At 34.9% G+C, this 15,731-nt stretch overlaps 1 protein-coding gene across 1 annotated transcript in view; it reads left to right on the top strand.

The window, feature by feature from the left end:
• Window positions 1–11,115, top strand: part of LOC105619066 (RNA polymerase II elongation factor Ell) — a 90,716-nt gene extending 79,601 nt beyond the window's left edge. Inside the window, exons 3-10 of the mRNA XM_012200595.1 lie at window positions 5,421–5,536; window positions 6,783–6,899; window positions 8,626–8,892; window positions 9,129–9,199; window positions 9,276–9,485; window positions 9,595–10,447; window positions 10,595–10,772; window positions 10,867–11,115. Coding sequence (XP_012055985.1) covers window positions 5,421–5,536; window positions 6,783–6,899; window positions 8,626–8,892; window positions 9,129–9,199; window positions 9,276–9,485; window positions 9,595–10,447; window positions 10,595–10,772; window positions 10,867–11,115 — 2,061 coding nt within the window. The remainder of the gene's footprint in view (window positions 1–5,420; window positions 5,537–6,782; window positions 6,900–8,625; window positions 8,893–9,128; window positions 9,200–9,275; window positions 9,486–9,594; window positions 10,448–10,594; window positions 10,773–10,866) is intronic.
• The last annotated feature ends 4,616 nt before the right edge of the window (window positions 11,116–15,731 follow it).

The following is a 15,731-nucleotide window of genomic DNA, read 5'->3' as shown; positions in this document are numbered from 1 at the left end:
AGTATTATAAATCAAACAATAATCGTGCAAGATTTATTAAAAAGAATAGCAAAACGATGAACATCTGAATAAAGTACTAAATAATCTCCAAAAGTATTAAATAATCTCCAAATATTTTCTGATAATTAAATAGATAAAATCCTACGATGTATTAACAAACGTTACGATTCTTTGGTGAACTTAAATATATTGATATTTTTTCATTTATGCTTTATACTTAATTTCGTGATTCGCTGCTCGCAAGTATAATAATCCGGCACGACGGTAGGCGATGAGATATGACTCGTCGGCGACGACTCATGATACGCAGGAATGTTACAAATGCAACGAGCGGCAGTTACCGTTCGTTCAGCTGCGGCCTTAAGAACCGAAATAATCCCAACCTGGCAACGCGAGTAGGTGGGCGATCTACTACTATCTGTACCATTCGTGGAAAGCCGCACTGAAATAAATCGTCGGTGATTGAAATTATTCCTCTATCGGCATTACTTGAATCGGCATTACGCGAAAAATGCAATTCGATATCGAGAGAGAGAGAATTTAAATAAGGAGAAGCAGAGGTGTTTGCACATTGTTCGATTCGTCACATCTTGTACATGCGCGACACAAATGTTCAATAGAGTATGATTGTTTCTCAATGTTCAATGACATTATACGTAATAATGTCAAGAAATCTGATAAACTTTGATCCGTGGATTCTCTGATTAATTTATAATTCAGATTTTCCTTAATACAAGGTTGATAACGTCTTGTTTCTTTTTTTTTTCTTTTTTTTGTTAAAATTTATTGTTAAAATTATATGAAAAAGATGATTTGGCTCTCTGAAGTATTTAAAACATTATCTATATACAGATCTGAAAATAATTTGGATTATCAAAATAATTGTGTTGGATCTCGAGCATGATAAGCAATATTGCAACAAGTTTTGATATTCTAGCAACCAGTTTGATCATCCTACATAATTATTTTAATGTTCTAAACAAAATTATTTTCAGATGTGTATCTATTAATATATAATAGCTAAATTTTTAGATAGTTTAGCAAAACTATTCTTTCCGTGTAGATGATTTGCTAATGGAATTCCCCATTAAAATTCCATTAAAATAAACTACTGGAATATGGAATAAAAACAAGATTATATGATATTATAGCTATGTACACACATTAAACTTTTCGATACGAATATTACGAACTTAAACTGCTATAGTAATTAGAAAAATCAAACAGGTTTATGATAATAAAGAAGTTTTCTCAAGTTCCGAAGAAGATTGAGGGATCGCTGTCTCCGCTGAGATTCGTCTAAGGATGATAATCTCCGAGTAACTCCCCTTGATCGAGAGATCTTCATGCGATCTCGAGTCTCCCATGTATTTGAATGACGGCGTGAGAATTCAAACCGGTTGGCCGATGGTGATACTTGTACTACGACCTGTACAATGGGATCTCGCGCGAATCTCATCTTAGACGATATAGCTATGACGAGACAAGTCCAGCCAGGCAAATAAACCAGACAGATAAACCGGCCGTCCTTCCGTGCGCGCAGTGAAATTTAAATAAGCGCTCCCGGTTACACCCCGTCGCTGTTCCCTTCACAAAACTTTCATATCGCATTCTCGTGCGATTCGACCTTTCGTTTAAGAGACGGCAACGACAACGATATATCCATCCTATCGGAGTAAAAGGGAGGGAGATAGCTCGAAGAGCCCCTATGGCCTCGATACGCGAATGCCCGTGAGAGAGAAGTGCTTGCCTTCCCTTCTTCGCTGCTCCTCAAGTAGTATTACGTACGCTAGCATCACGTTAGTTGTCTTGTCATTGTCATCATCATTATCATCATCCACATTTCGCCTACGCATGTCGGTCTTCTCGCCACGTGACTAGAACGTCCTTATCGATTCGACTTGTCATTTCGCTGCCGTTTCTCAAACTCATGATGAAAAAATATCAGGTGTACAATTATTCAAATTTTTGTAATTAGGAATTAGTCGAATTAATTCAATCGTATTATTATGCACAATATTATATACACTTTGTATTCTTACATCACATCTAAATTGGAGATTGATTCTTCTTCTTCTTTTTCTTCTTTTTTCTTCTCATAGATTTCAAACTCAACTTGAGTCTCAATATGATGTAATAAACTTGAGGGAGTGGACTTCAAAGTCCATCCAGTTTGTGTGTTTTGTTGCAATACAGAAGTCTTTTCTTAAAAGGAAGTCTCAATAATGCCACCTCCAGTCCAATAAATCCCCTCAACTAGAGATTCTATCAGATTAGACATCAGAGAATATCATTTATTTTCGAGAAAGGAAGAGATATGTGTTATATTGTTCCGATTAATGCAAATGCTAAGAAATGATAGATCAATCAAGCACTCTGATATCCAATCACTGTAACTTAAAGTTCTCTAATCCAATTATGGATTACAATGACATTATGTATCCGCAATTGTTGTGTTACACCGTTCGTACATTGAGAAAAAAACATAATTAATTTTAATAAATATATTAAATATATATTTTAGTTCAATACTGCCAACTAAACATTTACTTACAGTAAGTAAATATTTGTTCAATAAAAAAATGATTGTTAAATCAAATTAACATTTCTCGTATAAAAAATAAATATATCTTTATATTTAATAAATATTTAATTGGCAGTATTCAACTAAATATTTATTAAAATTAACTAAATTTTTTTCAGTATAAAAATTATGCAAGAAAAGAGGAAAAGATATTTCATATGCGTAATACGCGGAGAAAGGGAGGAGAGTAGAACAACGCAGGGCGAGGGAGGAATGAGAAACGAGAGTCGGAGGGGCGGTATACGCAAAGGTTGCGAAATGATCAGTTACGCTTGATCGAGTTCGATGAAATTGATTTGCGAAAAAAGGTCACGCAGATCTCTCTTACGTCAATTCTATGGCAATCATTGAGTTTTACTCAAATTTACTTCTAATTATTTTGGTAATCAACATCGTTGACTTTAGGAGGAGCACTTTCAGGATGGTACATTTTATATATATGTATTTGAACTTTTGAAATACTTGAAACAAGTTTTATTATTTGCATAGTATATATTTTTCTGTGTTGACTTACTACATCATATTACTCTCATTATACTCCCAGGCTTTTAAAGACATGTATTTTTACTTCACTTGCTATACTGTCAAGTTAATGCAAGATAATATTGCATTAACTCGTTTATTAAGAAAAGAATTATTTAAAGGTCATTGCATATATATAGTTCATTCTGTTATAAATAGAAACGCATGTATATATATTTTTTATTGTTATTTAAATACATATGCATTTTGCTCTCGATATACAAAATATCGAATGCAAAATTTTTTCTCTTTTTCTTCTTTATAAAGATAATACATACTTTGTTGCGTACATACAAAATTGATTTATAAATAAATTGGATAATTACAGAGATAAATAAAAAAATGTATTTGTAAAAAATAAAACACTAGCAAAACTGCGTTTACGTTTTTCTATCTTACTTTTATATGTTGCAATAAAAATAAGACAATTACGGCACAAGGTAAGATAAATAAATCATACAGCAAAAATACGGAACAGATCAAAAATAGAAAGAAAAACTAACCGCAAAAGAGAATGTGAATCAAATGGAACATAAACAGACTTTTAATGACAGTATGTGTACTAAGAGACGGTTTTACTGAAATATCTAACAATTGAACTAGTAGGTACTGGTTTGAGTCTACAAAAATAATATAAAAATAATATTTTAGGTACATTACTTTAAATACAAAACGCCATTACGTTCTGAATGTTAAGATGTTGAATTATTATATATATTCATTTAAATGAATTAATTTCGTGAAATTATAATTTCATGCCGATATGTCGGATTTTCAACGCAATTAATCTGAAATATTAATAATCCTCCTAAATTTCCCAAATTTAATCTTAAAAAACTGTAATAAACTTATTACGAAAAATATTGTCTCGGCCGGGAGTTGAACTGGATCTCTTGCATTTCATGCGAGCGTCCTAAGCCTTAGATTACCGAGACCGTTATTTCCAATTATTATTGTTAATTATTGTTAATAATATTTTATTATCTCTTTGGAACAGTAGTATAATAGCGTTTCAAAGGGAAGATTAAACCACAGTTGAATTTACTCTCCCGTCACCGTCGCGAAATCTGACCTGAAAGTTATATCCCTTTGCACTTTGCGCTTAGCGCGGCTACATCGATCCGAGATCGCTCGAATTCCTTTATAATCTGACGGCGTCATCGAAATGCCACCGTCGTGCTACCGGCGACAATCCGATTAGGATCTGTTTACTTCTAGACGCGCGCTCCGCTCGCTGGTATTATCTTCTCCTCGGTCTAATTCAACGTCGGACGATAATCGGTAGTCGTCGGGGACAGCTATCCGCGATTACGCGAATTACGCGCTAATTCCGCAAACGACGACACGCTTCACGTTCCCATCGCCGCAATCTTCTCGTTTCGCAACGTCGATCGGGGATCGATTTCGTGCCCAATGCACATGCAGCGAGCGAGAGAGGAGCGCAAACGAGCCGAGACTTGTCGCTCGGTATAAATGACGTTATCGCGAATATATTATACTTCGATGGTGTTCAGTCCATATAATTTAATATAAAACGCATAAATGTCATCAGTTCACTTATGCGGCAGTAAACAAATCGCACGCTTGTCATTTTATTATTTATTCACATTAATATTTAGCGATGTTTGCAGTTTTACTTATTTAACCCGTAACTGGAACACGTGAATCCTGGTGATCTTGGAACTTTTCCTAATTTTTAAATAGTAACGATTTGAAGTAATTTTGTATTTCACAATTTAATTCTTTACAATTTTAAATTTGAAAAATTAAAAAAATAAAACCAACAACAAAAGTTTTAGTAAGTTCCAAGAACCCATATATTTCTTAACGTCAGAAAATATATGTTTCTATTACGAATTAAATCTACATTAGCTTAAGTATTGCGCCATTATTATACTTTATTGATTTGAATATATGCTGAAATTAGAGAAAATGCTCATATGAATATTTTATTTAGTTAAACGGTTCGAGTGGAATTAAATTTAAAAGCACACATTGAAAACATTATTATTTCGTAAAACTTTCTAGTTTATGTGAGAAATAAAGAGAGAAGTAAGTGAAATTGACGAACAGTGAGACATTAAATAAATAGCTGAACAGATACATAGGTGAACTTCATGTATTATATATGGCGGTTGTATATCTGCAGCTATAAGAAAAAAAAAGAGATATATATATATATATACAATAGATCTGTGCACAGAGAGACGTTATACGCACGCATATACCGCCGCATAGGTCGTTGTTTTGTAATTTAATGCAATCTTATTAAGAGGACGACGACTAACACGCACGCTCTGCGTTCTGATTTCAGCATCTCAGCATTCCATCCATCAACGGAGTGGCCAGATTCACCTTTAACATCTCCAGCAGCCAGGACATGGAAGGTTCCCAGGGTGGTTTCGAGCTTGCTCAACAGACCGGCCCTAAGTACGTATTGATTATTACGGTATAACGAGAGCTTGCGAGATATTTTATGTATTACATTCGTACGTTCAGCATATCGTTCAGATATGAAAATATATCTGAATACAAGAGAAACTCGAAGCTGAGAGCCGCGAAGTAAATCGCTTTACGTCTATTATTTAACCAGGTGGTCTAATTCCTCGATGTTATTATATTTTCGTTCGTAGGAAAGTTAGATAGATAGATAAGTAGACAAATTTTATTTTATGTATGTCACAGCGGTTATTCGCTGTAACTACAGAGATTCATTATAACTACAGAGAAATAATGTCTCGGTGAATGGACTCGGTACGCGATACGGTAATTTCGAGTAATCTTCCGTCGTAAGCGTCGTAACGTAATTCGCAATCTAAATCGAGCGACGTAAAAACTTTGGAGCATCCTTGAGCAGGTGGTTTTATCGTGGCAACTTGACACACTAAAGCGCTGTTAGTGAGCTAGCAGGTATCGGCTACTGGCGACTACACTCGTGGACGATTATGCTTGCGTCAGCAGAACCAATTCAGTAATACTGGCTACTAGTGCTTACCGCGTCCGACGATACGATCCGGTGATTTGACGAATTGATGTTAAAAACGTAACATGTCGATGATAAATTGAGCTTCGATTTGCTCGTTGATTCATTTCTGATTGCTTTACTGCATTTTTCCGAGCAACAATAAATCGATATATTATATACGTGTATAAATATATGATATAATGTATCGTATAAAGGCATACATATAAATTATATACATACATAACGTATCATCAATAAATACAATAACGACAACCAGTAATAACTTACTAATAATAATACTTTGGCAAAATCAAGAGTCGCGTCTCTTGTGTTTATATATTTTTATATTTTATATACACTGAAAGAACAATTTTGCTGATAGTAAAAATACAAATTTGAAAATAATTTTGTTGGACCATCAAAATAATTTGTTGGAAACTCAAACTAGTTGCTATAGAATATCAAAATTTATTTTAGCATTGCTCATTACACTTAACTTTTATAATTTTATTTTCAATCTATATATTTAGCTAAAAGCTATATTTAACTACTTTAAAAATCGATCTTTCCATGTTCCACTCTTGTTCATTAATTTAATATTAAAAAATGCGGGAATCGCTTAAAGAATTGCCTCTTATCCTGATTCTTGTAGTTTTCTTATTATTTTTTCTTTTTATCTTCTCATTATCTTCTTGCTCTTCTTTCTCGTAGAAGCCTCGAGAGCCTCGGCGCTATACCGTACAAGATGCGGATACAGGCAAACGATGACGTTTACGAGACCACCAGGCACAGAATGGCGGTCGTCGAGGAGAATAACAAGAACAAATGGTAAGGATACTCCCTTGAGGAATGAGACATACAGCCGTCGGCGACCGTTCGATCCTCCGAGCGAAGGATCTCTCTTCTTTTTGGAAAGACGCGATCGCTTTCCTTTCCTTCCATTTTCAGGACTTTCCTCCGCGAAGCGCCGCGGAATCGTAAATAATCCTTGCTTCGTGATCTTTTACTCTTACAAACTTTCGCCTGTAGATACGGTCTCCTAACGGATGTTCGTGCGATTCAAGAAGGAATTTACGAGTAGCCTCGTGCGCGCATACGTCCCTGTGATATCGTGAGAATTTGTAGAATATCGCCCGAAGATATACTTTTAGTTGACAGACATACCTTGAATAATAGTACGTTGTCGTACATGGTTGAGGTTTACGTTATCTATAAATATTCTGGGATTTTTTAAATATATTCAGAAACACATATAGAAGATACATCACAGAGGTGAGCGTTCGCATCCATTGATAGAATAAATGATGCTTATATATAAATATCTTTATCGATATGTTGTGTGTGTATGTGCACACTTAAAAATATCATTTATTAAAATTATCAAAACTTTTATTGTCAGAAAATACGGATGTTTATCCAAATTTTTGCAAACAAATGGATTTTTAAAATTTGCATATGTAATAAATAATAAAGCTCCGTATTTTCATCTGGCTCTGCATCATTGACTATATATATATATATATATATAAGAAGAGAAGTTTCCTATTTCGTGGAATGTTTCCTTTTCTTCAGGTGATGTTATATTTAGCGATATACAATCACAACACTGTTGTCTGTCGCGATACTACGAGGCTCATTCATTCAATTTCGGAGCAGTCACCTTTTATCCTTCGCTACATAAATACATCAATATACAAGATAGTATCCGTAATTTTGTCTAACTCCTCTTGTCCGTCCGTTCGACTTAGTCTATTCTGGGGCTCTTATTATTCCATTTCTAAACCGCCTACAGCTAATTTGTTTAGTCGTCACGGCCAAGGCTAAGAGCGCCTCACAAGTGCGATTTCATCACGCCTGAACCCTTTTCCGCCTCTCTTCATCGTGCCTCTATCATTGCGTTCGCTTACGCGCCATTTACGTCAAAGAAAATTGCATAATCAGACAATCGATCGGACCCCTATGTCAGTGATGTTGCAAATTGTATTAATTGTATGAATAAAAGTGTAGCTCATCGCGCGAAGACATAATTTCGTACATAAATATACAGGAAATGAAAGATTCGCCAATATGAATATGTCATCCTTGCCGAATGACATAACGAAATAAATTATGCTATTATATTTCCTCTAAATAAATATATTAGAAATATGTAGCTTTTTTATACCAATATTTTTAGATAAGTCAAAATAAGAACATATACGCTTTTTATCTTTTTTTTAATTTTTTTTTAATTTTTTCCAATTTTTTATTTAATTAAATAACACATTAGAATATCATACATTTTACAGGATTAAAGTTATTTTTATAAGTGATTTCTAAATTATTTTTTAGATTATCTTATATGTTTGTTATTGAAATTGATTGACAAAAAGTAATACAAAATTGAAGCAAATGATAAAAAATAACATAAAAAATAAAATACCCGAACTAATTGCACTTAATTTTCATAATAAAAAATTAATTACAAGTAACTTGTAAATAACTGTAAAGCAAAGCAAGCTTTCCTAACTCTGCATTTTCATTTATTTCAATGGAAATTATGTTGCTCTTTCAGCACGAGGGTGATCAAAGCGAATGGTCCAGATATCGGACGCAAGGTGAAAGTGAAAGGAACCGGAAGAACAATACCTCCTCCGTCATCGTATGCAAGGCATCGGGAATCTACGATGAGCATTCCAACTTCCGGCAATAGTCAGCCCAAAGCCTCAACCAACAAGCCGATCGCTAATAGTAGTAGTAATAGTAATAGTAGTAACCATCTATCGGCGGCTCACAATCAAGAGAAAAAACCAGTTTCTGACATTATGCGCAGGCCACTTAAGTAAGTGTCTCGTTATAAAAGCATGAGAATAAGTCATGCTCCGATAAAAGATAAACAAAGACAGAGAAAGTAAACATAGCTATAATCTTCCGCAGATTAATTGAGCTATAATTTTCTGTAGATTAATAAGACGAAAGCTTGTCAAATTGGATGCACAATTAGTAGGAAAATTTATTAAAGATTGATATCTCTTAGAAAAAGATTTTAATGCGATTTGAATTTTTTTTGTGCAATAGGGAAAGACTTATCCATGTCCTTGCTTTGAGGCCCTACAAAAAGCCCGAGCTTTACGAACGCATAAAAAAAGGTAAAATAAGATTTGAATGTTTTCAATTTTTCGGAATAGTCGACAATATATTAATATATATGTCGACAAATTCCAGAGGGTTTGAGAGAACGAGAGCGACCCGTCATGCAAACGCTTCTGAAGCAAGTAGCTTACATGCGTGACAACACGTATCACCTATATAGGCACATCTGGAACGATGTGCAGGAGGATTGGCCTTTTTACACCGAGCAGGAAAGGACAATGTTGAGGAGACGGAAACCTCAAAACCTTACTCCACCCGGCTCGAGTGACGGCGGTTCCAGCGGTACGTGTACTACTACTATCAACATCACGTTATTTGCATATATAAATATGAAACTTTATTTTAACTTTATTTTAAATAATACATCTTTTGTACATGTTTACACTCTTAGGCAGTGGTCAGTCACCCAATTCCATTCATGCGGGCTCACCGCCGGCGATCACGGCACCTCCGCCCAATTTGGTTAGTAACAAGAGACCAGGATACTATCAGGGTAACGACGGATTACCAACGAAGAAGCCGCGGATATCGCACTATAAGAGACCCGAGCCTATCTCCTTCATCCCCGCTGGCGAAAGGCTATCAGGCAGCAACAGTTATAGTAATAATAACAGTGGTGTTAGTGCAACCGCTGGTGGTGACCGTATCGTCGATCGTACCACCGGCGTTAATAGTGGTTGTGGTAACAGCAATAGTGGTGATGGTAGTAGTAATAGTAACAACGGCGGTAGCGGTTTCGACGGTTGGGAATCGAGGCAGCAATTGCAGCGTGAACGCAGCAGCAGCAACCGCGTCGATTACCGGGCCGAAAGGACAGCAAACAGTGACGTACTGCGGGGTACTGGAAACGTCTATAGTGAAGTCTCCGCTATCACCGCAGTTCCAAACGACTCCAATCGATCATTGTGCTTGACACCGTTGTCGCCTGATGATAGTGAAAGGGGCAACCACCATCCGAATGGAGATAGACACGACGGCGGTGTCATTATAGCCAATGAAATTGCGAGCAACGTGATTGACCACATTGACAGGAGAGACAGGAGCGATAGGAGTCGAGGCGCGAGAGAAGAGAGAAATAGAGAGAGGGAATTCAGGAATAGGAATAGTACCGCCAGCTATGCAAGTATCTACGGTGAAACCTCTAGCGCTCCTACTTATACCGATAATACCACTGCGATGGTCTCGCTGCCGACTGATGGATTCGAAAGGCTGGGAAGTACCGGGCAATATGTCGACTACCGCACGTAAGTATATTAGCTACATTATCGATTATTACTAATTTGCGAAAATAGTTTCAAATGATAACGAAAAACAATGTTCTTTTCATAGATTGTTACAAGTTAATTTAGTTTGTTGATTGATACAATATTTATGTAAAATTATTTATCCAGGGAATATACAACAATAAGCAACCCGGAACAAAAAAGGCGTTACAAAGAAGAGTTCAACGCGAACTATGATGAATATCGTAGGTTGCACTCTCAAGTACTCGTAACCGCAAATCGCTTCACGCATTTGTATACACTATTGCAAGATCAAAAGAAATCTGGCAACATGATCGAGAGTGAGGTATATATCGTAATTTTCTATCATAAATGATCCAATTGCGTTTCGTCGAACAAGCAGACAAGATCATACGGTGGTATTTTTTTTCTGGTTTCAGGAAACTAAAGAACAGATATATCGCGAGTACAAAGAAACTAAACAGAATCCAGTATACCAACAGATGAAGGAACGATTTGATTATCTGCACAATAAGCTGAGCCATATAAAACGACTGATCTTAGAGTACGACAGTGAGAACGCCGCCGGCAGAATGTCGATTTCGAATACCATTGATAACGGTATAATTAGTAACTCCATGAACAACGGCAGCAACAACATCGGGGGTATCGATCATCGGCATTACTGACATAAACTGAAAAGACCGCCTCTTATTCCTCCCCTCTTCCTCGATACTATCAACGTTGCCGAATCTGCATTTTCTCGGCATGTTCTAAGGCTGATTTTTCACGGTTCATATGGCTCCTGTGTTCTATCACCGGAAAATCAAGTGACTCGAAATGGCTCGATGCAAGATCTTGTGTACAATATTTGTCATAAAGCATCTTGCAATGATGAATATACATCGTACGCGAAATACTCTTCCTGCAAATCTTCCACACGTCTCCGTTGCAAGACTCGTCGATCGCGACAATTTCCACGACGGCGACGATCTCGCCGACTCTCGTCATCACGGTAAGGCTCGCGCATCAACTTCGATCAATATTAAATACTTGCATGAAGGCTGTTGACAATCGAGTACATTCAAGCGATAGATACCCATTCGGAATAGAAAAATGGAAATAAGGGCATTCTGATGATCAGCGAACATAAAATTGTGTGCGGGGACGTACGGAGATTTAAAGCTGGTCCTGTAACGAGGAAGACATTGTAGAAAATCGAAGAGAGAAGAGGCGCAACGGGAAAGAAGTAATTAAACTCTGTAATAAGTTACTTACCGTGCGCACGTCCAAGTGTGTCGTCCACTTTAAGAGTACGTAAATAAAAAAAGAAAAAAAATAGATATGATTGTGAGAAGAGGGTCCAAGAGATAATAAGGCTTACCGCGTGCCACGTCCGGGTTTCTTTTTGTCCGCCGGAAGGAAGAAAGAAAACTGGCTCGCAAAACACTTATAACATATACATGCATACTTTTTATCCATGAGCTGGCACGAATCTCGCTCGCGATTTGTGCGTTGCTCATCGCACTTGAGAAAGGGCTTGAAAAAAAAAGAAAATCGGGTTACCTTCCTATATGTGAGAGAGAGACCATAGTACTTCGTGAATTTAAGATTCTTTGTTACTTCTTCGTTCTTTTTTTGCCTTCGCTGATATGTTCTATGATAATGTATTGATTATCTGATAGATATGGTCGGTTGACAAGAAAAAAAACGAGACGATAAACAGCCTTAAGGGAAAAGAAAAGAAAAGCAAAAGAAATTTAATGATCGTGTAAATTAACAATTCAAGCAAGTAAAAATGTATATATAATTTTAACTATTTTTTAAGTTACGTAAACTAGTGAATTTTTTAAAGGCCAAATCACTTTGATTTTATAATAGTTTTGATTATAAAAAGATATGGTATATACAATACGTTGTGCAAGTTTTTTCGTGATTTTAAATTTTAATTATTGATGAGGAATGAAGAAAGAAGCGTTCGGTGTAGTATTTTTCCGTAAAAAAAAAATTTTTTTTAGAAAAAGAATTAATATGATATAGTTTTTATAATAATTATCAAACATTATTAATAATTACTAAACGACAATATCATATGTTGTGTACAGTATTTAATGTAAAAAAAATACTTCTGTTTAATTATTATTATTAACAATTATATTGTAACTATTAATATTATTCAATTATTGCTCTATTGTTGTTATATTATTCAAATGAAAAGTATCGAGTACATTGGAATAGGATTTCCGAATCAATCTTTTCGATTGATTTGCATTGAAAATTCACGGTGCCAAATTTTTTAATATTTTTTTTGCCTAATCTGTTATACTTGGGATATCATTAAATTGTTCATTCACACAAATATTGTGCAAATAGATTACATATCCGATACATTATCTAATGAATTTGTTATATTTTACATGTAGATGGTGTATCACAACAAACAAAAATTCAAAAATTTTTGTAATATACATTAGTATTCTTTCAAAATTTAGCATTTTATTATTTTTTTTATTTACATGCTTTATAAAAGTTAGCTGAAACGCCTGACAGTTTTTAGCGATTGAACGATTTAACGTTATGTTTTAAATGATAAATCATTTTCTCATGACTTTCTCCGCACAATCCTAGTCTTTTTATTGCTCATTAACACATTGTTTTAACAACTACGAATAATTTGCCCGAAGCCATCCGTCGAGCCATGAATATATAAGAGGGACTATAGAGGGAATATATAAGAGGGACACGTCAGGTGTAAAATGCTCTTACGAAAAGTTTTAGATATAAAAACGATCTGCTGAATATTTTAATGAATTAATCATATTACGTTTTTTTCTTCGCAGAAATTTTATACTCACGTTCGCGATCTTTTTTCCTCGTATTATGTTCCTGAGCACACACTCATAGAATTATTGGATGTGAAGTTATTAAATTTAAATAACTTACGATCAGCAATAGGACAGTTTAGAATGTCGTTTAACAAGTTACGTTTCTTTCTCTCTTTCTCTCTCTCTCTCTCTCTCTCTTTCTCTCTCTGATACATATAGTATACTGTTCAGCGAAACATGCAATAATTACATTATTACCTAATGTTGTTAGTTGAGTTCATGAGGCAACTGCTTGAATATTAGATGATTCCGGGTTGTTTATCGATTTCTCTTTGTTTTATAACATCTAGTTATTTATATGGATTAATACACACACACACACACACACACACACACACACACATATATATATATACATATAACGAAAATGTTAAAAAATTCATTGTTATTGAATGAACTTTTTATTACAAAACAGCGATATTGTAGAATTTCTCTTATAGTTGTGCAATACGCATTGCACATTGTGCAATGATGCATTGCGAAAGTCATTGTAGATATAAATAATCTCATGTAATGTTACAATGTGCATTGCACCATGCGAACTCTTTTTAAGAACGCGTAATGTATGAGAAATGATATTTCTGTTAGAGTCTTTACGCAAAATGTTGGAAAAATGTTATATTTGAAGAAGAGAGGAAACTTTGCCCTAATTGAACGTATGGCACAGCGTTGAGCAAGTAAAACTGCTCTGATAAAACATTTCCAATTATTTATATGTACATATATTGCAGACATTTGAGCATAAATTTGAATGTTATTGAAATTTTTATTGGCCTTATTTAAAAACAAAGGAGTCGGTTAAATCATTATATTCGTGATTATAAATATTTTTATTCTGCTCAAGTTCTTTGCATTAAGAAAATATGATTAAAAGATATAATAAAATATTGATATATTATAATATTTATTTGCATTTTTATAATATCTTTTTGCATTTTTTTTTATGCTCTCTATTCTTGTGATGAATACAACTAATATATTTATCAGTTCAGACTTCAATGCTTCTCTCTAATAACGCTGTATCATACAGAAGTTCGACTGGTGCATAAAATGCCTCGGTAAAGACTCACGATCGAATATTGAGCGTTTTTTTTTTTTTTTTCAGGTCTGTAGTTACCACGTTATACCAGTCAGTGCCCTTTGTAAATTGTACTATTTGTAAATAATGTTCGCTATGATTACGTTGTAAATCAGTAGGCGGTATTCTTCGTTAGCTATGAGTTATTACGTGAGCTTCAGCAAGCACGTTCGATTAAACACTCTCGCCCTCCGTCGACCGACCAATCGATCGTCTTAACAACCCGGCCGAGAAAGAATGTAAAAAAACAGTGCCAAAGAAACTGAACCGAAACGATGTTCAAATAATAAGAAGTACGGTAATATCAATCGCGATATATGTAACACACGCGGTTTAACTTAAACATAACAGGCCGGTTTCTTTCTTGATCGTCGCCGCCCTTAAACTCGAAACGACATAATGTTGCCCAAGTAAATGCATTCTTGTGAAAATAAGTGCTCTTAGCGTTTAATGTTTGCTTAATTATCGTTCTGTTATCGTTTCGCGAGAAAAGACGTTAGTAATGATCACCTTAGTAATGATTCCCTAAAACTAATATTCATAGTCAATTCTTATATCTAAAACCATCTTTAGTACAATCTTAAAATATTTTAAGCCAATCACAGAACTTTGAGACTCAAGATTGTCATAAAACTGGAAATCAGATAAATATCAAGGAAGTTCAAAAAAGCTTTGTCATGAAAGTTGAAAACGATTAAGGAAATCAGAGAAAAGTCAGGAAATTTTGCAAACTTTTCTGGAAAATTAAAATTCTTAGCTTTAAAGAAATGTAATGTGCATTACGCAGTTTAGGAATATTACTAATTTAACAATTAAACGAAAGAAGTGTCAACAACAATAGCAATTTACATTGCTTAAATTATTTATAATAAAACGATTTGATGATTTCTAAATCGGAACAAAAAAGCAACGAAATTTTGTCAAAAAATCAGGGAGAAATTATGGAATTTTAAGATGAGGAATTTATGACAACTTTGCTTATTAGTATCTTAAGACGTTACTATTTAAGACGATTCTTAAAATAAGAATGGGCTATGAATACCAACTTAAATGAATGAAAAGACATTATTCTCTCTCGATCGTTTCGATAGAGCGAGCAAAATCGCGTGATACGTTCGCAGTTTACAGAGTGTATAAATACACATACAGAAGTGTCTCGCACAATGAAAGAATATATGCTTGCTCCGCGGAAGAGAATCAAAACTTAGTTAGAAAATAGTCTCCTTCTCGTTTTTGCGGGGGGGCAGAGGGGATGGGGGAGGGGGGAATTATTTGATTCTGTTGGAGGAGAAATTTTTTTCGAATAGCCAACCTCGGTAGACAGCATTATTCCTCTTTGGTA

Source organism: Atta cephalotes, assembly GCF_000143395.1.
Source record: "Atta cephalotes unplaced genomic scaffold scaffold00019, whole genome shotgun sequence".
NCBI lineage: Eukaryota > Metazoa > Arthropoda > Insecta > Hymenoptera > Formicidae > Atta > Atta cephalotes.
The sequence above is the reverse complement of the archived record's forward strand: the minus strand, read 5'-3'. Positions and strand labels throughout refer to the sequence as shown.